The sequence below is a fragment of the Pipistrellus kuhlii genome, unplaced genomic scaffold (genome assembly GCF_014108245.1).
Source record: "Pipistrellus kuhlii isolate mPipKuh1 unplaced genomic scaffold, mPipKuh1.p scaffold_m20_p_23, whole genome shotgun sequence".
Lineage (NCBI taxonomy): Eukaryota > Metazoa > Chordata > Mammalia > Chiroptera > Vespertilionidae > Pipistrellus > Pipistrellus kuhlii.
The window spans coordinates 7,974,447-8,001,538 of NW_023425522.1; the positions used below are offsets into that span (position 1 = coordinate 7,974,447).

At 44.7% G+C, this 27,092-nt stretch overlaps 1 protein-coding gene across 4 annotated transcripts in view; it reads left to right on the top strand.

Annotated features, from left to right (window-relative positions):
• MYH10 (myosin heavy chain 10) overlaps positions 1-27,092 on the top strand; it is a 136,441-nt gene that overhangs the window by 68,366 nt on the left and 40,983 nt on the right. For 2 of the 4 annotated variants that reach the window (XM_036452180.2, XM_045586533.1), the window contains 10 exons: positions 2,219-2,282; positions 3,292-3,390; positions 4,942-5,085; positions 5,323-5,418; positions 7,398-7,516; positions 8,059-8,211; positions 11,706-11,879; positions 15,432-15,605; positions 15,826-15,940; positions 20,294-20,356. In XM_036452180.2, coding sequence (XP_036308073.1) covers positions 2,219-2,282; positions 3,292-3,390; positions 4,942-5,085; positions 5,323-5,418; positions 7,398-7,516; positions 8,059-8,211; positions 11,706-11,879; positions 15,432-15,605; positions 15,826-15,940; positions 20,294-20,356 — 1,201 coding nt within the window. The remainder of the gene's footprint in view (positions 1-2,218; positions 2,283-3,291; positions 3,391-4,941; positions 5,086-5,322; positions 5,419-7,397; positions 7,517-8,058; positions 8,212-11,705; positions 11,880-15,431; positions 15,606-15,825; positions 15,941-20,293; positions 20,357-27,092) is intronic. The other 2 variants (XM_036452182.2, XM_036452183.2) reach the window with 1 other exon arrangement.

Consider the following 27,092-nt stretch of genomic DNA (forward strand, 5'->3'; position numbering starts at 1 on the left):
AAATGGACATGTAACAGTATTCTTACGTGATGTTTATCTACCACAGTTTATCTGATGTGATTTGCAAGTGGACAAATGCTAAAGGCAGGTGTGTATATGAAAGTTACTGGAAGGAAAGAGATGATGTAGAAATGAAATTTATTGGATTGGCCATTCTAATTGGTGCTTGTAAATCTAACAATGAAAATATCTTAAATTATGGAGCAAAAAAGTTCTTCCACTCTAACAAAATAATGAGCTGTCAGACGTTTCAAATATTCAAGTATCGCATTCTGACAACACCGGGACAATAGTGAGGACCTATTGGCAGAAGAGAATATAGGTGCCACTTTGAACAGCTGTTAGCCCAGAATGTTGTCTCTCCAAAATAATGTCTCACAACTTAGGAGTTGAAATCAGATTACAGTATATCAAGGACTACTCTTTGTAGTGGTTTTATTTTAAGAGAACTTAGAAATAAAGGAGTTACACTTGAAGCCTACATATGTTATTAACCAATGTCATGGAGGTCGATTAGAGGACATGGCAGGTATTGTGACTGACACCATCCTAGTTTCCCAGGGATGTTCCATTTTTGTGTATTTTATTCCACTCACAAACACTCAGTTATAAATGTAAGACCATGTCCAGAGATTTTTTTTATTTAGCCATTGTTTTTGATCATTTATTAATGCCAAGTGTATAATGACTGTGTAAGAGGTGGTAAGAGCTATTTGTCACAAAATGCCTTTTCTTTGTAACCATTCTCCCTCTCCCCTCTAAATTCTGAGGATGAGTGGAATCTGAAACAGGCCTGTAATGGAATGCATATTTGTTGTTATGATGGCATGACACCTAAGTATATCAAACTAGCTATGCATTTTCTGTCCAGAACAAGGCTTTATTGATTTTTAGAGAGAGGAAGAGAAATAGAAACATCCATGACAGTGAAACATCCATTGGCTGTCTCCTGCATGCTGCCTACTGGGGCTCGAACCTGCAACCCAGTCATATTCCCTGTCTGGGAATCAAACCCAGGACCTCTTGGTTCATGGATTGACACTCAACCACTGAGCCACAACAGTTGGCTTGGTTGGATGAGTTCTTTATATACACTAGAGGCCCAGAGCTCGGATTTATGCACTGCTGGGGTCCCTCGGCTTGGCCTGTGCCCTCCCGGGACCCCTCAGGGGATGTTAGGCTGCTGGTTTTGGCCCAACCCCTGCAGGCCAGACCAGGGACCCCACCAGCGCATGAATTTGTGCATCAGGCCTCTAGGCCTATATAATGAAAGCCCAGTAACTGAACAGCAGGAAGACTGGTCAACCAGTCACTATGACACACACTGACCACTAGGGGGCAGACACTCAATACAGGAGCTGCCCCCTGGTGGTAAGTGCGCTATCACAGTGGGAGCGCCACTTTGCCGGGAGGCAGATTCGTGGCCACCATGGGACTGATGCCAGCTCCACTGCCTCTCAGTGCTACTGACCCTGGGCCCAGCCCCGACAGGGTCCCCTGGAGAGGTGAGTGCTCCAGCTCCACAGAAGATGCCGGACCAGGAAGTAGTTGCTCAGAGGGCGGGTCCACAGCCACTTGGCAGACCTGGATGAGCAGCACTCCCACAACGGGCTTTTTATTATATAGTATATATAGTTATGAGTAAGATATTGGGTTTTATTTTGCTTTCCTTTTTTTAGTGTTATCTTCACCTGTTTGGATATTCAGTGTTTTGATAATTTTATAAAGTGAATAGTTATGTAGTAAGGCAATTACATATTATTCCTTGAGAATTTGCCAAATGACTTCATTTTGTGATTATGGCCCATTCAAGTTTTCTCTTGTTTTTTTCTTAAATGGATTTCTATTTTCCTAAGAAATTATTTATATTATTCAGTTTTTCAAGTCTATCATTATAAGGCTGGTGTAGTGTTCCTTTTATACTATTGAAATTGCTCATATATCAGGTTATTTAGAAGAGCTTTTTAAAAGCTCTAAATGATTAGGGTTTCATTTTTATTATGTTATAGTCCAAGAAGGTAATCTATCCTATTGCTACAGTTTTGGAATTTATTGAGGCTTTTTCTTTATTCCTTTCTTTTTATTTGAGGCAATATTTAAGGTTCATTTTTATAACAAATTTGTGTACTCGGCAGGGCACATTGGCTTATTTATGATCGTGTTCAGATCCTTTCTGTCCTTATTTATTTTCATTTTTTTCTTTGTAATTTATTTTCAGGGCAAATTTATTCGGATCAACTTTGATGTAACTGGCTATATTGTTGGGGCCAACATTGAAACATGTATCCTTTTTCAGAATAGTATAATCTAAAATAAAGAATCATTTCATCTTCCTGCGGCCTCAAAGAAACCCTTTGTGATATCACTCTCGTTATCAAGATGGTAAAACTTGAGTCCTGGGAGATTGTGACTTGGTCTTGTAACACCAGGTCACGACCTGATCACGTGGCTGGGGAAGTGGAGAGTCGCACTGAGGTGAGGGTCACCTGTATGTCATCCCAGGGAATGTTTGTGTGGTATAAGGACCTTTAGGTGAATACTGTTAAATTGAACAACTTTTTTTTTTAATTTAATAAATCTTTATTGTTCAGATTATTACAATTGTTTCTCCTTTTTCCCCCCATAGTTCCCCTCCACCCGGTTCCTACCCCACTCTCTGCCCTTACCTCCCCCCCATTGTCCTCATCCATAGGTGTACGATTTTAGTCCAGTCTCTTTGGTTATGGTTGTGTTAGCTTAAATTTTTTACCACCTATTTCTGCTATGATGGGCATGTACCCATTGAAACAAGCCTTATAAAAGTACAGTGAAAGCCATTCAGTTAGTGTTAAGCAGAATAAAACTAGAGGAAAATGTCAAATATGTACACTAGTCCTAAGAAATGGCAGGATTATATGGAATTAATTTGGGTAAAGATGATAAAATAGAAGTGGTTCTGAACTGGTAGTGTGCCAGTTAGGAAGGTTACAGATGACAGTTCTCTGAGTTTTATTATTGTAGAATAATCTCCAGTGATAGAAAATACAGTTCTTTGTAGAGTGCTGTGTTCTTTGAATACAATCCAAGTTAAGAACAGGGTGGGGTGGAGTGAGGGAAGCACTCTGAGCTTTAAGTTCCCTACTAGCCCAGTGGAAACATAAATTGCATACATTTTCTTTTTTCACTTACAAAGTTTAACCATATAGAATGGTTAATAGCAGGATACTTGATCTATATCAGAGAGAGAAAATGTTTTATAATTAAATAGACATGGAAAAAGGACCAACTTAATCCTTAACCGTCTTTGCTCAGACCTTCTGGAAAAATCTCGTGCTGTTCGTCAAGCAAAAGATGAGCGTACTTTTCATATCTTTTACCAGCTGCTGTCTGGAGCAGGAGAACACCTAAAGTGTAAGTTACAAAACTCTAGCTGGTCAGATGATGAAAGTGAAATGGAATGTCCATGCCATGGGATAAATACCTTTAAGTGGTAGGTATATGGGTGGTGTTACATTATCTCGATTTTTTAAAAAATAGAAGACAAATGATATGTATTTATTATTGTTTTGTTTCAACATTTATAAATTACAAGTAAGAAAAAATAAATTTACTTAATAAAGTTAATGAACATTTTTATTTCTAGGTTAGCAACTAAATATCTCTGTTATGTTTCCAGTAGTTCTGGGAAAAGCCTATGGTGGATTTTTGTTGACTCACAAGGACTGGAAGCTTAGGCCTGGCCAGGGTAAAAGCGAATTTCTGTTCGGGATCAGAAATTTGCTAAGTATATGAGGGGAGAGAAAAGATGCACAACTTTCCAATTTCTCGAGCTCAGTGCTTCTAAGTGACTATTATAAGCATACTCTGTAGATCTCACAAGTAATAATACATGCATAGTCATGCTTTTCTCATTGGGGTATAGACTTTTGCAATGAAATGCTTTTGCTATGAAAGCATTGAACCCAGAAATTGATTTGAAATGACCTGCAAGGAAAAAAATAAGCCACAAAATAAAGAGGGCCAACAAGAGACTAAAAATTCAGGATTGTACACATACAGTATGTGATGCTAAAGAGAAGAAAACCTTCAGGCTTTCAGACTGGCAGTAGTAATGATCAAAAAACAATATCAAAGTATTCAAGATAGAGAAAAAGAAAGCAGTCAGTACCCAGTAGAGCTAAATGTGACGTCGATAAGAATTAAGGGATCGGAGTGATCAGAAACCCTCTCAAGCTGGGAGCATGTGATAGCATCCTTTCTCAGCCCTATCTGTTTTGATCCCTCCAGAGAAACATCCTTCTGCTCTCAAGGAACAAACACATTTATCGAAAGAGGAAGCTAAGTTGTCTCTAATTCACAGCCCCTAAAGTACAAGTAGGCAGTGGGGATATTATCCATTATAGTATTCTGTCATCATATTTTATGTTGCACATCATTCCCAAAAGCAAATTTGCCACTAAATAGACTGCCTTGGAAAGAGGTTTCGGGGTGGCTGGGCTGAGCACAAACCTACATCTGGGTGTTATCTTAGATCCACATAGTCTTCATATTGACTCCACAGTGTTAGCTATAAACTAGTTAAGAAAGGAATATAGAAAATGGGTTTAAAAGCTTTCTAAAATACTTAAATCTGAAAATAATAAAGTTTTAGTTCTCTGGAAAAGTTACATCATTTTCCCACGATCCGATTTAAAATATATAAACCACTGTCCCCAACTCCTGTTGAGATTTGTGCAGTTTACATTATCATTTTCCTTCCTGGTTGCAGACGATGGGAAACTGTATGTGTTTGTGTATTTAGCATGAACATACAAAGAGAAAGTGTGGGGGTGAGAAGTATGTGGCGGTGATGGTTGGTTGGAAACCTCTGGTCTCCTGGGGCCTCGGTGCTGCCTGGATGTGGGCATGCTCAGTCTTCTGAGGAGTGTTTGCTTGATGGTATTCCATTCTGTTTTCTTTTAGCTGACTTGCTTCTTGAAGGATTTAACAACTACAGATTTCTCTCCAACGGTTATATTCCCATCCCGGGACAGCAGGACAAAGACAACTTCCAGGAGACGATGGAAGCGATGCATATAATGGGCTTCTCTCATGAAGAGATTCTGTGTATGTGGGATTTCTCTAAGATTCTGATACTCGTTTAAATAAGACACACGTTGGGGGTCAATAACGTAACTAGAAAATGTTTGAGGAACTAAGAACTGCCTGTAATTTTATGAAAAACTGAGAGGTACTGTACTGAAAAGTTTTGTCCAACTAATTTTTAGTCGAAAGAAATTAGAATATGTCTCAGCTATATGTCGGTGCAATATTTTTATTCATTTTTTTTCCTCTTTAATAAAGCTATGCTTAAAGTAGTGTCTTCAGTGCTTCAGTTTGGAAATATTTCTTTCAAAAAGGAGCGGAACACTGACCAAGCTTCCATGCCGGAAAATACAGGTAATTGACGATGTGATTTTATTTCCATTTAAAATATATTTTATTGATTTTTTACAGAGAGGAGGAGAGAGGGATAGAGAGCTAGAAACGTCAATGAGAGAGAAACATCAACCAGCTGCCTCCTGCACACCCCCTATTGGGGATGTGCCCACAACCAATGTAGATGCCCTTGACCGGAATCGAACCTGGGACCTTTCATTCCGCAGACTGACGCTCTACCACTGAGCCAAACCGGTTTCGGCTGTTTCCGTTTAGATGGTTGGTGGTTGTGCTCTCCAAGGACATGTTAGCGCAGGCATGGAAAGCACCCGACGCTTTGCCACAAAATTCTCGGGAGCGAGCAGAATGCGTAAGGGCCACTCTGGTGTCACATGAGGGAAGAGGTGTGTGTAGGGCACAGCAGCACTGGAGACCCTGCCGTGGCTAGGGGAGGCATTGGGAGTGGGGCCTGTGGAGACATGAGCTGCAGAGACACGCAGCTCATCGGAAAGGGAGCGGCAGCTGCTGAGACCTCGCAGTGTTGACCCTTACCAGGAACATAGGCTCAGTCTTCGTCTTTCGTGGCCTTGGCACTTTTGAAGAAGAATGCTGGCCAGGTGTTTTGGAAAATGTCCCTCCATTTGGGTTTGTCTGAGTTTCCTCCTCATTAAATCCAGGTTACACATTTTTGGTGAGAATGTCACAGAAGGGGTGTTGTGGCCTCCTTGTGCCTCGTACCAGCAGCTGTATGTGAGTTTGTCTCATTGTTGGTGAGGTTAACTTGGTGAAGGAAGTGTCTACTGGGTTTCTCCGCTACCGGATTACCTTCCGCCGTTGTACCCAGTATCTGGGAGAGGAGGGAGACACTAAGACGAAGGAAGTAAGTCCAGGCTCTCATTGGGCTCTTCAGCTACTAGTTGTCGTTCCCGTTTATGGTTCTTACTGGAAATGAGTCTTGTTTGCTGTGTACGTTAAGTGGTGACTCTCTGTCTACATCGTTCTTTTGTATTTACTCCCTGGAATTCTACTGGAAGGAAGAGCTTTCACTTTTTCATTCCTATCAATATAGACACGTGGACCCTTCTTTAATTTATGGTTTATGATCCATTCCATAATTATTTATTTCTGTCCTCGATGTGGCCATGAGGAGCTGGAGCCCCTTCAGGCTAGTGCTCCAGTTTCTTTGACGTGACTCTGTCACTTTTATTTTAAAGGAATTTCTTTATGGCAACACAAAATGTTGCAGACTCATTTTGTATTTGTCCACCCCGGCCCTGGAATTGGCCGTTTCTCTGCCTTTTCATATTGAAGAATGGGGTTTAGCTGCCAATATCTGGTTGTTCTAGGGTCTCATTTGGTTCTGCTTTTTTCAGAGGACAGAGCACACACATGTGCTCACAGGTCGATTCTCATTTCTATGTATGTATTTTAAAAACCATGGATTTATACTGATACCTCCAATTTTGATCCGACAATTTTTAACACTTAGTTCAAAATTCATTATAATAATTTGTATACTTGTTGGACCTTGGAGGATATTAGACAGTGAACTTCTAGTGAGGCAGGTGCCCTAATGCTGCTGAGAATCAACAATAACAAAAGTAGCAATTATGTATTGGTGTTTCATGTTAGCCATGTAATCAAATAACTTTTTTTAAACTTATAGACTTCTTGCCCATTAATATATTATTAGGATCATTACATGATCACAGCCAGTTATCTTGGTAGCACTATTTTTCTCATTCTGTGTGTTATCATGGGTTCTAAGACTCAGTAACTTGCATTATTAGCCATAATAAGTAATTTCTGGCTCACGGTCCCTTTTAAATAACCGAAGGATGAGTGTTATTAATTTGAAGGGATGAAGTGATTTTTCATCAGACCTAAAACTTATTTCTTAATACAATTTAGTGACTACTCAGGTTTTTCGAGTGTTTATTGAATGTATTGTGACTGGATCATAAGGAAGAGTCCACTATTGAGATTTTTTTACACTCTAGTTGCCCAGAAGCTGTGCCATCTTCTTGGGATGAATGTGATGGAGTTCACTCGGGCCATCCTTACCCCCCGGATCAAGGTCGGCCGAGACTACGTGCAGAAAGCCCAGACCAAAGAACAGGTGCATTTATCATTAATTATTCTGCATGTGTTTGAATGATCAATTGTGGTCATAAGACCTTCTGATTGGTATGTGACAAACTGAGCCAGATAAAGCTCTATAATATGGATGTCTCCTGGGACTAATTGTGGGGTTTTCCTGTGTAGTTCTTTTCAAAAGGAAATTTGAGCTTTCCCCAGTAGGTAGGTTATCCAGGAGGACAGAGCTCTGTACTTCTAGAGCTCATCCACCGAGAATGCAGGCGTTGGACTCCCCGGTCTCCGGGTGGACTCCTTTCAGACTCCGAGCAGACGGGCTCACACAGCCCCGGAACACAGGGAGAGGTGCTTTTCTCCTGGCCGTCTTCACCCCCCCCCCCCAATTGATTCTCTCTGGTTTACATGTAATTGTACTAACACCCTTTGTTGATGTGTAAACTTGACACATGGCTAAGCAGTACATGCTATTTCAGGCTTTTTGAAGAACATGGAACTCTATGTAATAGCCATGAATGCCTTGTTGAGATCATTTCCAGAATAAAACACGGTGTTGTGTCATTACAGGCGGACTTTGCAGTGGAAGCATTGGCAAAAGCTACCTACGAGCGGCTCTTTCGCTGGCTTGTTCACCGGATCAACAAAGCTCTGGATAGGACCAAGCGTCAGGGAGCATCTTTCATTGGAATCCTGGACATTGCTGGATTTGAAATTTTTGAGGTGTGTCTCTTCCCTCCTGCTCTTCTTCAAATTATTATTATTATTTTATTGATCTCAGAGAGAGAAAGACGGTGGGTAAGAGGGATAGAAACATCAGTGATGACAGAGAATCATTGATTGGCTGCCTCCTGAATGCCCCCAACTGGGAATCGAGCCTGCAACCCAGGCATGTGGCCTACTGGGAATCGAACCATGATCTTCTGGTTCATAGGTCGATGCTCAATCACTGAGCCACGCCAGTCAGGCTCATCTTATTCTTTTAACAGATATTAATGAAGACTCACAATGTACACTCACTGTGCTGGGCCAGGTGCCAGCGACAGAGTGGCAGATAAGCAGGGCTAATCCCTGCCGTTCTAGTGGAGAATCAAACCATAGAAGATAAAATCACTAAGTTCTCAAAATGGTGATTGATGCTGTGATAGAAGAGCGGGGAGGCCGGCTTTGGACAGCTGAGTCTTGGGAGGAGTCTCTGCGCTGCTGGCCTTACGGGTTCATGAAGGAGGAGAAGCCCCAGCCTCCATGAGATCTCAGGCAGCAGTCCTATTTGGGAGGGAATTTGTTAATGTTAGAAATCGCTGGAAAGCCAGAGTGACTAGGTGTAGCTGCCCAGCAGGACCTGGGGTGTGGTGTGGAGCAAAAGCAGGCGTAGTGAGACCTTGAGGCCGCTGGCCTATGTCATGGCCTAGGGCCAGGTGATGGTGGCTGGCTCAGGAGTCAGGAATAAGGAAAGATAATGGTCTCTGTTTTGAAGATAAAGCCATAGGATTTGGTGATGGATTTCAATATCTTTTATTCTTGATCTGACTAGATTTTTCCATTTATTCAACATCAATCCATCAAAGTTTTGTAGTTATACACCTGCAAAAAAAAGCTGATAACATTTTTACCTCTTAAATATTTATATATTTACCTCTCCTTTGACAGGCTGACTGTATATATCTAAGGAACAAATAATAAATTAAGTACTTCTTGGGATCAGGGTGCTATTTTGGCCATTTTAAAGTTATGTCTGTTTCCATGCAGTCTGAACTGGTACTGTATATGCTATTTTGCCTGCTGTACTGCAACTGCCACCATAAAAAATTGCTTTAAACCAAAACCAGTTTGGCTCAGTGGATAGAGCATCAGCCTGCGGACTGAAAGGTCCCAGGTTCGATTCCGGTCAAGGGCATGTACTTTGGTTGCGGGCATATCCCCACTGGGGGGGGTGGGGGGAGCGGGGGCAGCTGATCAATGATTCTCTCTCATGGATGTTTCTAACTCTTTATCCCTCTCTCTTCCTCTCTGTAAAAAATCAATAAAATATATATTTTAAAAATATTCTGGGGGGGGCAATGTTAAAATATGTACACAGATAATAATTTAATAAAAAATAAATAAATAAATAAAATTCTAAAAAAAATTGCTTTAATGTTCATTGATTTGTAAATAACTTTAGAAATTATGAGAGGTGTCCAGGTAAATGGGCAGAGTTCACGAAAAGGAAACAGAAATGCCTATAACTTCAAGTTACATTTCTAAAATCAGTTGCCTTCCTGTATATAAACAATCAGAAGATGGAATGACAGGAAAGAATCCTGTTTTCAACTGCAACAAAAACAGATGAAATGCCTAAGAATAAATTTAAGACGAAATGGGCAAGATTAAGTTGAAGACAATTTTACAAGGCTACTGCGAAAACAGAAGACTTGAACAGTTGAAAAAGCATACCTTGTTCTTGGATAGGAAAATTTAGTACTGTAGAGGACAAGTCTTCACAAGGGTATTAAAGGATGTAAAAGAAAGCTACACATGTAAGTGCACAGACAGTAGGAAAGTGTGTAATGCTGAAAGGGCAAGGTTGGTATTGATTGTTCTTTATCGTGGAAAAAGCTAAATGCCCACCATTAGGAGATTGGTTCAATTAATCTTGAGATACCCATAGAGTAGAGTGCTTTGCACTCATTATAAAGAGTGGGGTGGCTTTATTTACTGATATGGAAAGACTCCATATACATTGTTGAGTAAAAAAATAAAACAAGATAACACATTTATAAGTGCATAGATTATTTCTGGAAGGATCACAAGAAATAAGTAATAGCAGTTGACTCTAGGGAATGAGACATGCAATTCTTGGTACATTTTAAATTTCATACCATGATGCTCTGGTTTCTCTTCAGACCGCATAAATCTTTCGCCTTTTAAATTTCATACCATGAATTACCAATGTAAAAATTGATTATTTTAAAATGTAGTTGATAGCTTAAGAAAAATAAAAAATGTATTTAAAAAACCACCACACATACATAGTAAGGCTAAACAGAAAATAAGGTCTCATAATCCCACGTCAGAGCAATGCCATTGCCATAAGCATAAATAAGCACCATCCAACAGTCCGTAGATATTTATGTGGTTCACTAGAAATGTGATGTTTAAGCAAGTAAACACTGTCCCTGCCTTGTTAGCCTGACCTCATTCCAAAATTGTGAGTGTAACACCTCCGTAGGGGGGTGGGGACTAGACTCTTTCAGACTATAAATTTATTCCTTGGAGATTGATTATGCCTGCCCTACTTGAAGATCACTTTTTATAATGAAAGAGGTTATTTATGGGCACTTGGTACTTGTGTGAATAGCGTGAAGGCAGGAAAAAGGTTGAGTGCCTTTAATATAGAAAGTGATTGCTTTAAGAATACCGTGCCTATTAATTCATCCATTTGGTCATTCATCCCATCAGCAGAACAGAAGAAAAACAGGCAGAGATTGCAGAGAGGGAAACAAATGACTGTAACTTATGCAAAGATGCTCAAGATCACTTTATGTGAGCAATGCAGTGTCACTCTTAGTACTGGCAAAGGTCAGCCACTTGGTAAGAGAAGGGAATGCAGAGGGAAGCAGCCTGGAGCCTCACACCGGATTGAGTGCACTTTGTTCGTCGGGCCTGGCTGGGATCTCACAACATCCCTGAGAAGTGCACATTAGTGCTTCCTTGGCTCCCTTTGCGCTGGAAGCTGAGTGAGGAGCAGATTGGGCCGCACCACGCGCATTCTCTAGACCCCTCAGAGCTATGGAGCGGTGCTTGCTTTCCTTTGCCTTCCCACAACTCTGTTTTTCTTGTTCTCTTATTTATTTCACCATTTATATTCATTAACCATTCACTAATAAGCTTTGTTTTATTTGTAGATTATTCAGTTAGCATACTGAGTTTATTATTTTCTCATTGTAGCAGTTCAGGGATGTGTATATATATAGTGTGTGAGAGAGGCGGGGGGGTGGGGGTTGGGGGTGTGTGTGGAAGAGGGAGAGAGAAAGATGGAAAGGGAAGAGGGAGAGAGAGAGATGGAGAGAGAGAGATGGAGAGAGACCCCCTCGGTTCAGTCGCTATCGTTAGCTACGAGCAATAATGTAGTTGATACCTAACTGGTCTTTAATGAATTGTTTGATAACTAGATGACTCTTCCTGCTTTTCCATCCCTCCCCATGTTTGGAAACCCGTTCTCTCACCCTTGGCAGCTGAATTCCTTCGAGCAGCTGTGCATCAACTACACGAACGAGAAGCTGCAGCAGCTGTTCAACCACACCATGTTCATCCTGGAGCAGGAGGAGTACCAGCGTGAGGGCATCGAGTGGAACTTCATCGACTTTGGGCTCGACCTGCAGCCCTGCATCGACCTCATCGAGAGGCCTGTGAGTGTCTCCCTGCTGTGGCTTCCAGAGCTGATGCGGCCAGTGCCTTCGGTTTTCCGTGGCATAATTTATCCATGTTAATTGCCTGTCTGCTCAGTGTTAATTTTCTAGGAGGGTGGCACTCTGATAAAATACCTATTGAAAAAGGAAGCTGCATGCCATTAAGACCCTTCTCTGGTCTCTTCTCGTGCAGCCTTATCCCTTTGCCTGTGTGTGTGAGTACACTGGCTCACGTACCTGGGAAGGTGGAGGGCTCCCCCTGACTCACCTCCTAGGCAATACAGGGCACTTCGTTTGGCCAAAACTAAGACCCGGCATGTAAATCTATTATTCAGATAACTAAAGTTTATCCTTATAAATACAAGGATTTTTTATTCTGACAGATTTTTTTTAGAGATTTTTATTTTTAAGGTTGAGGCAGGTGTATTTTTATAGCAATCTTAGACCATTTTCTTTTGTTTCGGTGTCATGTAGAAATACGTGGCACATGTATAACAGATGAAACTGTATGATCCCAAATGCATCTTGATAATTGGGCTGTGTATTCCCTGGAAGCTACAACAAGGTAGTAGCTTTGCTTATTTTACTTTGCCAGCTGCCAAAACATAGGAAAACTAAAGCACAATTAAGCACCGGTACCAGTAATTTGGGTCAAGTCTAATGCTGGCTCAGTAGGCGTGTTCCCACGAGGTGTTCTGTGCGGCGCCCTGGGCTGTGGAGCAGTTCTCCTCGTGCTGTTCAGCCTGCACCGTGTTCTCTGCCTGAGGGGCTGGAGGACGGATGCCTAAGCCTGGCTGCTCAGTACCTGGTTCCGAACCAGGGGCAGGAGCCTGGAGGGCACTCACCCTGTTAGAGATGCACTTGTCGCACATTAGAAGTTTGGGTTTAAGGGAAGTAACATCGTGTTCATTTGGCTCATTCGTGAGAGATCATTTTACTTCCAAGCACTGCAGCCGCTTGTTTGGGGCAGAACTCTCAGATGACTGCACTTGGGAGGACTCTGCTCTGTGTGCCTGCGCATTGCTTAGGAGTCACATCGAAGGCATACTCGTAGTAACTTCCAGTGTCCACACAGACATGTGAATCTATTTCCTTACAGCTTTGCTGGCCAAAAAATTGTTTGGGAATGTGTATAAACAAGGGAATAGAGTATTTAATATTGGTATTGTCAGCAATCATATGATTTGGATGCTCACTTATATGTGGCTGTAACACTGAAAGTTCTATGTTTTAAGAAAGTATTAACTATGTATCTGCACTTTCAGTTGTTTTGTTCACTATTGTTAGATTAGGATGACATCAAGGCCACATAATTTTATTAACTCCTCCATTACAGCCTGGCAATAAAAGAAGGGGGTGCCGTGGGGATGTGGGGAGTAGATAGCATGGCCCTGGTCCTAGGGGACCTCATCTTAAAGCCAGAGAACAGAACAAAACGTGGTGGTAGTTCGCTGGTTAGTGGTTCCTGGTCAGTGACGCTCTGAATTTGGAGACGGTAAAGGCCAGGACGGCAGTGGGAGAGCATTCCAGGGCCACATTCCAGAAATTGGGAGGATAGTGGGATTTTAGGGAAATTGTCCAGTCAGGGTGTTCGAAGCTATTGGCATCCAGCTTTGTCTAGATACTTAGGACAGTGAGCAGAATGGGTTCTTCCTTTTTCCTCACTCCTTCCCTGCTCCCTCCCTCTACCCCTTCCTTCCTCCTTCTTTCCTCCTATTCTCTCTCTACTACATCTCTAGGCTCTTCCCCAAAAGGCTTTACAATGTACCTTTTTATTTCTTGCCTGGCTGGTCCCAACATAAAGGAAAGGCAGCTCAGAAAAGGGAGGGAGGGAGTTTAGAATTTAATGCTGACTCACTCTTTAAGTTCATTGTTCTTTAGGATTACCTTATTCCACTTATCCATAGAAACATAAAGATTTTATAAGTAGGAGATTTAACTATGGCATATACAATATGGGATAGTGATGCTATTGATGGTCCTTTCAAAATGGAGAATGGGAACATTTTTCAGAAGGAAAATAAATACCTCAAAAGGGGCCAGTCTTCGCCTCCTCTCTCACACACCGAGTAAGGTGGTGGCAGTGGGTGACCCTCTTAAGTTCTGAAAGCAGCTAACAAACCCTTGAGAGTGCCTCTGGCCATAGGCAGGAAATAGTCTCTCATACTTACAGCTCCAATTAAAAGAAGTGTTAACAGTGAATTTGACATTGAAGGATGACACAGGAAAAATAACAAGGAGACACCATAATGGATATTCATAATTATGCTGTCACTGAGTCATTTAGAAAAGATTAAATTATATTTGGGATCCTATTTCAGAAGTTGGAGATCCCAGTCGCTTTGATCATAATCTTTCCTTAGCTGCTCTTTCATGTAGTTCTTTCCGGGGAGGACACGGACTTAGCACATGGAGGGAGGGCTCAGTGCTGGGCTCGCTGCAGAGAGGTCTCAGCTTCTACCGCCACCTGCCCCTGACCATGTGATTACAGTATTTCACTTACATTTACTATAACCGCTAGTTACTCCTTAAGCAATATTTGTACACAGCCCTCTCTTCCCCAGTAAATAGAAAGGCCTTGTGAGTTGAAGAAAACTGATCCCAGAGATTTATTCAGAAAACTGATAGGCGGCCCTGGAATTGAGACATTCAATCTTTTTCACAAGTTGCTGTATTTGCAGAGTGGCAATGAATGCTGATTCAGAAGCCATAAAATAGACCACTGAGAAGCCCACCTTCCTCCCTTCAAACTTTTGTTGAAAAACTAGTTCAGTCCACTGAATTTTGAGCTCCCAGAAAATGGCAAGCTGTAGGCACAGACCCTAACATTCACTCTGTTAAAGAATACAGTTCAGTGGGTTTCAGTATATTCACTAAGTTGTGTAACCATTACCATCGTCTGATTCCACATGTTCACCGTCCCTGAAAGAAACTCTGTCCCATTAGCAGGTGCTCCCTACTCCCCTTCCCCGTCCCTGGCCACGCTAACCTACTTTATGTTTCTGTGTCTTTTTTTCAGGGAATTGCTAGTGTGAAATAAAATAGGCTCTCATATGTTATTGAATCAAATATATAAAGTAACTGATAAATTATCTCATCATCTTCCATATACTCTACTTAATAATAGTTTAAAACATTTCACCAAGTGTGAAGCAGTACATTTTATTCAGTCGTTAATCAGAAAAAAATTATTAGGATATAAAATGTCTGAAGCATTCCACCTGGTGGGGGATTTTGAATAATTTATCCATCCAGTCATTGACTATGAGCATTCAGTTTCATCTCTCCACCTCCTCACTGGAATGAGGGTGGGGTCTTTCATTTGATGCGTTTGGAGACTATCTACTTGGAATTAGTTTACCTAGTTTGCACGTGTATGTTTATGAGATAAGTGACTCATCCATTGTCTCGCCTGTACTTGCTCAGCACTCAGAGACCTGGGTGCTTGGAGCATGGATTTGGTGTGGACACAGCAGGGGGTGTCCATAGATTGAATCAGACCCAATGGGTATGACCTGCAAACCCGCCATTCTCATTGCCTCTCATTATCAGGCCAACCCTCCTGGTGTGCTTGCCCTTCTGGATGAAGAGTGCTGGTTCCCGAAAGCCACAGATAAAACCTTTGTTGAAAAACTAGTTCAAGAGCAAGGTTCCCACTCCAAGTTTCAGAAACCTCGGCAGCTGAAAGACAAAGCTGACTTTTGCATCATACACTATGCAGGGAAGGTAAGAGCCGGGTTAAAAGTACCGTGTGAAACTTTGCTCCATTGGTGGAGTTTATTAAAAATGTGCTGATAAACATTTGGAAATCCCTAAATATAGTATACATTACTAGCGATTGCCTCTAAGGCAGTCCACTTGTTAGGTTGCTCATCGGGGGGTAAGGCTAACTGTTCTCGGTTTTGTTTGTTTTTCCATCTCGCCTCATTCGGCTCCGGGGGCCCAGGTGGACTACAAGGCGGACGAGTGGCTGATGAAGAACATGGACCCCCTGAACGACAATGTGGCCACGCTGCTGCACCAGTCCTCCGACAGATTCGTGGCCGAGCTCTGGAAGGATGGTAAGCCCGCCTTGCGTTTGTACTCAGGTTGGCCAGTCGTTTCCAATGAAGGATTGCATATGATGCTCTTACATATCTGTGTGCACATGTATTTTACTGTAACCCTCTTTCCCTAGAGCAGGGCTGCCATTACCTCGGGAGTTACCCACTTTGAGAATACTCGGGTAACAAGACATCTGCCCTCTTGGTCGGATGCTGTGGGGAGTGTGGGAACCTTCTAGGCTCAGAGCCAGAAAGAACTGCCTATGCCTCAGCCACCCTGGCCTAGTTCGATTGTAATCCAAGAGTTTGGGGACATACAATCTGAGAAGCCCTGTGCATTTTCTCTGCGGCACGCAGGTCATGCGTCCTAGCCACTGCCGGCCACACACGCGCACACACGCACACACAGTGGCTGGTGAACACACTCAGATGCCCTGTGTGTAGACCATTTTCTGTTCCCATCAGTCCTCAGAGTGCTTTTCTTTACATGAGCCTCACTCAGGGAAGGTCTTGGCGATGTTGTGTCATAGACTAGAAGGTGTGCTGTTACCAGCACTCTGTGCCTGTGCACAGTGGGCACCGGTATCTTTTGGAGCTTAGCTCTCCCTGCTGCATCTCATCCTGACTGTATCCCATCTCTTTGCTGGGCCTCAGCTCATGCAGGACCTTAGCCCTGGCCTTGACCCTAAGGCCGTCCTGTTCAGGAACCTGGCTCATCTCTGCTTTTCTTACAGCAAATCAAGAGCTTGTGGTGCTGTGTTCTCAGAGGCAGAGAGAAAGAAGGGTTTAGGCAGTTTGGGCAAAAGGAAAGAGGTGGGAAGAGAAGAGTGAATGCAGAGAACGTGAGCAGGGGAAGATAACCGTGACAAAGATGATCTAGTCAGGGATGATCGCGTACATCCGCCCGAGATGTGAGGAGCCCACAGGTAGGCGCGCTGCACACATCATGCACGTGTCCTGGGACCGACGGTGCCCGGGACTGCGTAAAAGGAGAGACTTGGAAAACAGATTAGATTCCCAATGCGTAACATGGAAGCTTTTGATCTTTATGCCTTTGGGTAAAAGTCTTCAACTGATGCTGCGTGTTCCCTGGTGCTGGCTGTGACTGGTCAGCCATGGGTGCTGCATGAGGGCTGAGAGCAGAGACTAGCGTGGTATTCGCAGTGCCATCGTTGAGGGACTCCTGAGCCTGCTGCTGTGAAAGGTTAGATGGAATATGAGGAACTGGAACCAGGACTGTGAGCTCCGGTTGTGTCCACGTGCTAGGACACCAGCAATGGGGAGCTGGACCTGCACGTGGGGAATGTCGCAGAGAGAAGAGAGGAGCAGCGCTGTGACTGCGGGGCACGGCGTGGGCTAGCGTCCCGTGGCCCCCCTGGCCCTCCTCCGGTCTCAGTGCACAGGAACAGGGTGGGATGTGTAGGCGGAGGTCTGAGGGCCAGACGATCTGGTGAGTGCCGTGTGAAGGGGGCGGGAGGAGCTTGTAGCAATGTTCAGCAGAGGAAGGGAGCTGGAACTGCTTTTTCTTGGGGTTCTAAGGTAAAATGCCATGAAGGAGGAGGCAGTTTTCCTTGTCCTTGAAGGAGAATGATTTGTTGAATGAATAAGAATAGTGACTAAGTGCCGGGCAGTTCTCAGCACTATGTGAGCATCCGTGTCGTGATCAGGCCTTAAACATTGAGCATGAGTAGGTCTGCGTGAGCTAGCTCACCAGGGAGTGGAGCGTTTCGGAAATGAAGCTGGCATGGGAGAAGGGGCCGAGTAGGTGGAGTGAGTGATCAGAGGATGGAAGTGAGGGACTCACAGCTCAGGACGCATGGCGCCTTCGGGCGGTAAAGTGGGGCTGGGACGAAGGGTGTGGGCGGGGAACGAGGCCATCTCACAGGCTGAGAGCAGACCATGGAGAGGCCTGATTGCCAGTCTCTGTGGACTTGACTTCGCTGAATAAGTAGCTTCCGTAGGCTGTGAGCCAGGACAGGTGAGACATGTGGACTGAAGAAGTAAAACGTGTGTTCGCCTGGTGGAATTGGTGGGGAACCTCGAAGTGGGCGTGGAATGAGCAGGAAGAAAGGAACAGAGGAAACTGGCGTTTTTACTACTGAAGCCTCAAAATCCGATTTTCTCTTCCTTTTGAAGGAGAGGAGAAGCAGGAGTTTGGGAATTAACACAGTAGTAAAGAAAGTGGGTCCTGAGTTACTTAATAGTTCTGAGATTGTAAACCACTTTGACTCTTATTTTGTGGCTTCTAACCAAAAATGATATTGTGGGGAACACCTAGTGAGCATCTGACCATCCATATGACAGACGCACATGTGTAGCACATGGTTGTCATCTGGGGGAGTCTTGGGGATGAGGAAAGCTGTGGCCCGGCCCCAGGAGCTGGTGATCCAGTGGGAGACTCCGGATGTGCAGATGCAGCCTAGGACAGAGCCAGCCTGTCTTGGCTCCCAGCTTCCTCCTCCCACTTCCTCTGTAAAGCCTTGTCTCGCCGCCCAGATGTGTGAGAGCCTTTGGCAGCAGTGGGTCAGAAGTTGCAAGAAAATAAGGTTTGGCCGGCCAGGGTGGAGGTGGGGGCTCAGTGACCCATGTCACAAGTGACATGCCTTGTGGGCAGGGCTGGGTCTGCAGCGTTCTCCCCTGCCTTTTTTTTTTAATCCTCACCCATGGATATTTTCTCTAATGCTTTTTATTTTTTTAGAGAGAGTAGAAGGGGAGAGAGAGAGAGGCATAGACTCGAGAAAGACACAGTGATTGGTTGCCTCCTGTACACACCCCAAGCAAAGCTGGGGATTGAACCTGCAACCAAGGTACATGCCCCTGAACAGGGGATGGAACCCGTGGGCCCGTAGTTCACAGGCTGGTGCTCTAACCACTTAGCACCAGGGCTCCCCTGCCCTTTTGTGCTTCCATAGCCATGAAGAACTTACTAGGTTCCAGAAACGCTGAGAGAAAACGCTTGCTGAGCTCCTTCAGTCCTGCCCCCAGCCCTGTGCTTCTGGACTCAGTCACAGCTCGGACACACAGCCCACACAGCCCGCTGTTACCCTTGCCTTCCTGCGGATAGGCGCGTGGGCGCACGTGTGGCCCCTGTGGTCAGAGTGGGCTGCTGGCGGTCTCACTGCCCCAGACAGACTAGGCTGTGCTGGCGTCTGCTCTGGAATATTCCTGTGTCTGCTGTCCTCATGATGCTGCTGTCTGAAGGCCTGTTGTCCATCGGCATAGTGGACAGTTATTCAGTGTGATCTGAGAGCCAGGATCTCAGAGGTCACCCACTGTCGGGAGCGGCAGGGGGAGTTTCATCGGAAAGTCAGGGCAGGCACAGGAGTTGAAGGAGGGCGTGCTAAGATGGAGAATTCCTCGCTGCTCACTCTGAGTATAGACATCTCTTGGGATAAGGGTAGCTTTTTCTCCAGGAAAAGAAAAGAACCCAGGAAAAACATGTTGTTGTTTTTTTCCTATTTTTATAAACACTTAAAGGCAAAAGCAGAAAATAATAAGTGGGCCACAAATGTATGACTATGTGTTGTATGAATATAGTTTGCCTGTGAAGGTGCAATATCTTGATTATAAAACACTGTGTATTAAAATAGACTTTGTATTAGGTTTTTAAGAGTTTCTGAAGACCAAACTGGTGGCAGCCCTGCCCTAGAGACTCATAGTGCCCTGCTTTCTGCTAAGAGATGTTTTGGGATCTGTCTCTCAGCTGCACGGGACTTCTCAACACTTTGCGGGGCTTATAGACAAAAGATAAATTAATAAATAAAGATTGCATTTCTTACATAAATGTGCCTTGGGATATCAAGTGTCTTCTTACTTATGATATGAAGTTATTTTTAACATTTTGCTAAACAGAACTTGAATTTTGTTTTCCTTAATGGTAATTACCTATGCATTAGTAATTTGTATTTGAAGTAAATTATATTTCCAGAATCTGTATTGGAAGTAAAATTGCACAGCAGTGTAAATTTTTACCAGTAAAAGTTACTAATGCGTACATTTATCAGTGCAACTTACTGCACCTTGTCCTAATTAGCTAATTGCAAGGTGATTTTATGAAGGATAATCCGAGTAGTACCTTATTACTCTTACCATTTCATCCTGCATTACGTGGGGAGGTTATTTAACACGGATGTTATAAAATGCTCACACCTGGAGTGGGGAAGGGCATTTTCATTCAGATTAAGTCTATTTTATAAAGAACTTGGTTCAAATGTGCACTCTAACGAGTAATGTTTGCATGAGATCTTCCCTGGACTAGCGACTTTCGTCCCCGATTTCAAAGTTTACTTGTGATGTCGAATGTCTCTCACACTAACTGAAGTGTTTGTGTATTTGCTCTTCTGTCCTGTTTTTGCTGTTTCTCTGCTTTAGAGATTCAGAATTTTCAGAGAGCTTCTTTCTATGACAGTGTTTCTGGTCTTCCTGAGCCACCAGGTGAATGGATAAAGCCTGTAGGTCTTCCGAACAGAAGGGCCCTGAGCCCACAGGAAGCACTTGCAGGGGGCTGGACGGGTGGACGGGCGGGCAGGGCAGATGGGGTGCGGCTGGTTTCTGTTTTTGTTTCGCTCATAGACCTGCATGAACCTTTCATTTCATGCTCAGTTTTATTCTCCTTCAAGGCAACTGTTTGAGTGCATAAACAACCCAATTGCTACTGCCTCCACATTGCTTCTTATTTTATGCATAGCACTTGCAGCACTGCATATAAAAGGTATGTCACTACCTTTTTCAGTAGTGCCGTGTTGATACACAGCCCTCCAAGGGAATGGTTAGGGAATAATCTACTAGTAATGTCTTCTTTGTCTTTGAGCTTCCGTTAAATTTTCAACTCTAAGAAATTCCAAAGAGGAGTTATTTCATTAAGTCATTAACATTTTATGAACAAATAAGTGCACATTTATCTCACAGGTGTTGGTCTCATCGTTACACCTCTTGTTTGGAATTTATGTGCTCCTTGGCTTTTTCTTTTGAACTGGAGATAGTGAAACTGTCTACAAGGCTTGATATTTGCAAGGTGAGGCTAAGATAGAGCGGATTGTGGTAGAATTTGAACATTGAATGTGAAATTGAGCTCCAGATGGGCCTTGTGGTCTGAATCCTTAGCCCTGGATTAAAATACAGCCTAGCCATTCTGGAGGTTTTCCAGAAGCACAATATAAAATGAATATTACCCAGCCTTCCAGTTATTTAGTGATGTTATGTAGTGAAATTTAAAAATCCAGTCAAATTCATCTTATAAAATTTCCTTTATACTTTTGGAACATGATAATGCTGAGATCTATCCCAAAAGGTTTTAAAAAACTATGTTGAAGGAATGTGCCTGTTTTCATCCAAGTCCAGATTCCTGCCATCCATTCTAGTTCATGAAAAAGTAGATTGCAATATTTAGGGGCCGGGGCAGGTGGGGAGATCATCCCGATTATTCCATGCGTTGGAATGGATGTCCCACAGACTGCAGAGGAAGAAGTCTCCTGTCATCCTTGGCCTTGGCGGGCACTGAGGATGTGGGGGGAGGGAGAGAAAGCCAGGAGGTAGTTGTAAGCTGCAGCCTGCCTGAGACCTGTGCTTTGTTGACAGGTTAGTGCTGGGTCTTCTGGACTTCCTCCCAAAGTCAGAGTGCCCTCTGTAAATCCGCCTCCTTTCACCTTGGGGATTTCTGATGTTTAAAGAGAATTCCAGGTGTGAGTGCCCTGAGAGCCGGGGCAGTGCCTGTCTGTGCTCACTGGCGTTCCCTCCGCACTGGCACAAAGCAGGCACACATCAGTCAGTCCTGGAGGGAGGGGATTGGTGGTGCGTGGGAATTCCACACACCCCTGTCATGCGCAGCAGCTTGGCCCAGCGTACCCGCTGGGGCCTCTCCCCCCACAGTGTGCATGCTCTTCCTGTGGACCAGGTGTTTCTGTGCCAACAGGACAAGAATAGAGCCACTTTTAGCTGGCATCATTCCGACGGGGAGTAAGCTTGTTCACCTTCCCACATTCTCATCTTTGCACATTCTCACCTGAAGTGTGCCAGTTCTGTCTCTCGCGAGGTGTTCTTTGGTTGAGTTATGGGCCCTGCGTGTTAGATGCTGGACAGACATTCCAAGGGAAGCTCCTTGATCAGCTGCTTTTCCTTAGAGGGCCTCCTTCCCCCAGCTAAACATGGTCTTGAAGTTGTGTATCGTATTTCTACAGCAAAGCATTTTTCTCCTCAGTCTGTGTTTATGGATTCGAACCCCCGGTAATAGGTTTGAAATGAAAATAAAAGACTTCAGCATTTTCCATGATTTCTCGGAAGTCAGTGATGACCGAGTTCCTAGGGATCCAAATTGTGATGGCCTCTGACGTGCTGCCACGCAGTGAGCATCTCTAAAAACCCACAAAGAACATTCATGTTAGGAAGACGGCATTGTGGGGGGCCTGAAGACTCTGAGGGTGAAAAGGAGAGCCTGGGATAAAGAGGGGTTTCCAGAAGCATCGGGGACCAGTGCAGAGAGAGAGGAGCAGAATCCCTAGAGGCAAGGTGAGGAGGCCATACAAGTCTGCTACAAAGCAAAGGACAGTTTTCCTCCAAATAGAAGTTATCTTGGAAGTCTGACCTCTGCGATAACTAGTAGTGGACGATGCAAGCGCAGTGAACCGGCAGAGAGGGATTGTAACCTCAAAGCTGTGGGCAGGGTTCTGATTCACAGGGTCTGCGGCAGGGCCTCTGAGTTCAGTTCTGGTCCTGGCTGTGCTGGAGGGGCAGGGTGAGCTCCCCGCGGGTCGGACCTGCAGCCTCCCGCGTAGGACCAGCTCAGTTTCTCTGATCTCGCAGGTGCTGGGTGGCAGCTGACATCTGAAAGGTGCCACCGGAGAAAACGTGAGAAGTACATGAAGCAAACTTTAATTATTGATAGAGAGGTCCCTCACTCCTGTCAGTCCTTCATAGAAGCAAGACTGGAACTACGGCAGCAGCAGTTGAGACTGAGAACCCCCAGGAGAGGCTGGTCACCGCTATAGGAGGGCTTTCTCAGTGTCACAAACTCTTTGGGGTCTCCCTTCATCTTCTGGCACCCACCGAGTTCTTACCTCCCTCCTTGTAGTTCAGGGAAAGGCTTTAATCTGGCCACGGTTCATACTAAGAAATGATGATGTTTTGACTTCCAAAACTTTGAACCAGTCTTCCCTTTTTTTAGTAAATTTTTATTGATTTCAGAGAGGAAGGGAAATGGGGAGAGAGAAACATCAATGGTGAGAGAGAATCATTGATCAGCTGCTTCCTGCACGCCCCCTACTGGGTATCGAGCCAGCAACCCAGGCACATAACCTTGACTGGGAATCGAACCGTGACCTCCTGGTTCATATGTCAATGATCAACTGTTGAGCCACGTGGAACAAACCAGGTAGCATGACTGATAAAATTATAATTATGTAATCCCTTGTAGATTCTTATAACAATTGGTCATAAATCTATTTTTAGAGCCATTTTAGGGACTATGGTTTGGGCTGACAGGGTTTAGTGCTTACTTCAGTTGCCATCTGCTCAGGAGACGAAAGGTTTCGTTGTTGGAGTGTCGTCTCCTCCCTCGTGTCTTACCTGGAATAGCAATAGGAGTTGGGAGCGCCAGAAGAATCGGCTTTCGGGTACTGCAGCTGGAGTTCCTGAGGTCAAATGGGGACAGCGACACTTAGTTCTCAGGGTTCTTGTATCAGACGAGGCAACGTGAGCCGCCCCTGGCACACGGGAAGTGCCCAGGTACCTGGCGTCGGGCATTGCACTCGTTGCTGCCTCCGTAGCTGCTGCAGTTGCTGGTGCGCCTTGTGCTGGTGCCGTTGGAATGGTGCAAAACGGAAGGTCTATTAGTGTCCACTCCTTAGCTATAATATTAATGCAGGTCCACTTTTACTCATGGTGCCTGAGGCCAAGCTGGTCGGCTGCCCAGTTCTGCCCAGTGCATTGAGTTAAGCGCACAGATCCTGCCCAGGGGAAACACAGAGAAGTGCTGTAGGAGCTCTGCAGGATGAATGGGCTTCCTGTTTGCCCGGCAGGTAGAGGAGGCAAATTCACATTCAGCTTACACTCGTGCCTGGGAGAAGGAGCAGTGCTGGCATCCTCTGCAGCACTTCCTGCCGTGTCCAAGTCCTGTAAAATAGCTGTATGTGAATTTGTTATTGCTGGGATATAACAAGTGGAGGTATATTATGAAGGTATACTAATGGATGTTAGGGACACTATGAAGGTATACTAATAGATGTTAGGATCATTGCTGAGAAGTCATAGCAGTTACATATCTGTTTCTAAATTTGTTTTAACTGTTAGTACCATATTAGTGTAGAATTGTCTCAATTTGTTTAAATGGACATTGAGAACATGTACATGCCTAGCCCAAGGCATGTAACAGTGCCAGGAGCCCGAGGCCTTTTGCAGGAGTATCTGATAGGCTTCTTACTTATTACCATCTGGCTATTAACGTTAAAGTAAGTTTCTCCCCCTACTGTGGTTTTTAGCCGTATTAACTGCAGTGCGTTTCTAAAGCGCTAGCTTAAATAATTAAAATTAAATGTAGCGACACTAGTGCTTGGTCCACGCACAGATTTGAAGAACATAAAAATCTCACATGCCTCTTGTCCCTGAGGTTGTCCCCTCGAAGAAGTGCCGGTTAAGCGTTCTGGCACTAGACAGTGTCACTCTTTTATCTTTAAAAGAAATGGTTCATGCAGTTTTATGAGATAGATGATTACAAATTGCATTTTTCTTAAACAATAAATATGCCATTACAGATGGCAGCTCTATGGAGCGCATCTCACTTCTCACTGTCCAAGTAAGCTTTCAGAGAGTAATAAATTGTCTGTGAAAATACTTTGAGATCCTTTCAGGCTCCTGGGCAGCCAGCTGGTGAATCACAGTGCCCTCCGCAGCCTCGCCAGGCTGCCTGGCACCTCGGGAGGAGAGTTGGTGGCAGGAGGATCACGGAGCCCAGAAACCGCGGGCTGTGCACGGGGAGTTGTGTTTCAGTAGCCGTGAAGGTCTGAGAAGGAACAAGATGCTCCTTTCAAGGAGCTGCTGCAATCTTGTCTTTCTCATTTGCTGCCTTTCTCTGATTCCCGCTCTAACCAATTTCAACCAGAAAATGTCTTTGTAAAATAGATTTTTCTATAGGTCTTAATTTTTTTTAATGAAATTGTATTTTATTCATGTGGCCCAAGTCATTTAATGCAATTTCCAACGTGTCTCTCTTACAAGATAATTTTGTTCATTGGTGGAAGCTGATTTTAAATTTTTGAGTTAAGGGGGAAAAAAGAACCGAAAGTCCAAAGCATGCTAAATGTTTAGCTTTGGATTACCTTTATTAAAAATAAATTTGAGCCGAAACCAGTTCAGCTCAGTGGTAGAGCGTCAGTCTGAGGACTGAAAGGTCCAGGGTTTGATTCCGGTCAAGGGTATGTACCTTGGTTGCGGGCACATCCCCGGTAGGGGGTGTGCAAGAGGCAACTGGTCAATGTTTCTCTCTCATCGACATTTCTAGCTCTCTCTCTCTCTCTCTCTCCCTTCCTCTCTGTAAAAAATCAATAAAATATATTTTTTAAAATATAAATAAATAAATAAATTTGAAAAACAGTTTATTCTGAGTGTTTTGGGGTTGTTATTGTTAAAGCGATTCCTGCTGGGGACAGCACTGAGGCCACTGTCACGCATGTGACAGGCAGCTCAGGAGAACAGGGCCAGTGCGTGGGGTTCCCCCACAGTGCACACCACGCCTCCCCTGTCTGTCTGAGGTGTTGTCTGAGCTGGTGGTCAGAGGGGTGCCGCGGCAGCAGGAAATGGCTTCCTGGGCCCTGTGTGTTAGACGCTGGACAGACGTCCCTGGGAAAGCTCAACACGAGAGAAGGTACACAGAAGAGTGAGGTGTCCCGGGACCTGGCCTTGGTGAGTGGAAGCTGGGAGGAGGGACAGCCTATTTAGCCTGGAGGCAGGTAGAAGCCGGAGCCCGAGAAGCACTAGGTGAGGAACTGCCAGCTACAAGCAGGGGTCTGCACTCCTGGCAGAAAGAGGACGGACACTCAGGCCTGCGTCTTTCAGAAAAGGCACCCAGTCTGTGCAGGTGGGGAAATGGCCAGGGAGGCTCCTGCATTGAGCACCTGAGTGTTTCACAGGCGCCTGTGGGCAGGTCCACCACGCTGAGGCTGGAGGAGGCGGGGGGCTGGGCTCCAGATCACACCGCTCGGGGTGGGCAGTGCTCCTGCCTCTTGGAGCCGAGTTCCCATTACTGTTACACGGCTCGTTGGACCACATCCTGTAAGCTGTAGGAGAAAGTGGATCTTAAGTAGAGGGATAAATAACTGGTTCAGTTTTATCTTTCAGAACTACTTGTTAGGCATTACACCTGGACAAAAGCATAGCAAGAACCTGTGTGGCTGGGGGGGGGGGGGGGGGGGCCCACAGGGAGACTGGGGGGGAGGAAGGAGCCAGTTAGGAGGTTGCAGAACCCAGGTGAGGGGTGGAGCCCAGCTAGGGCAGCGGAGAGGAGGGCATGGTTGGGGGACGTTTGGGGAGCAGCTGATGTGAGGAACGGAGTCTGACTCCTGGTTTCTGGCTTGAGTAAGGGGGTCACACAGGAGGGACAGGGTAACAGCGGGGGCAGAGAATGTGCTCAAGTTTAAAACATTGATCTCTGCCCCTCCTGCCGCTCATTCTCCTCAACCAGCTCTTCCTCCCCAGCGCCCCAGGGCTTGCTACCCTGCCCTCGTCTCTTCTCTTCCCCCCTCAGATGGTTCACCCAGTCTCATAACTAAACACCAATCAGCAACTCCCAGCTTTACCTCGCTGGTCCAGACCTCTCTCAGCAGCAGCCAGGGATGTCCACTCAACTTCTCATCTCCACCCTAATGTCCCACAGGCACCCCAACTTACACAGAGTTTAGACCCCCAACTTCCTACCCCCAAAACCCACCTCTCCCCCATCTTCCCGATGGCACCACAAGGCAAACTCCTAGGAGTTATTCTTGACATACCCCTTTCCCTTCACTGGCACTAGCTTCTCACACTTCTTCCTGCCCCTGGTGCTTGGCACACGCTGTTCCCCCCTCTGGAATATTCTCTCTACTGGCTCGTTCTTTCCCTCTTGGCAGTAAGTGTAGTTTCTCCAGAGAGATCTCTAATCACTCATCTCTCGTAGCATCTTGTTCTTTTTTTCTCAATGCATCTC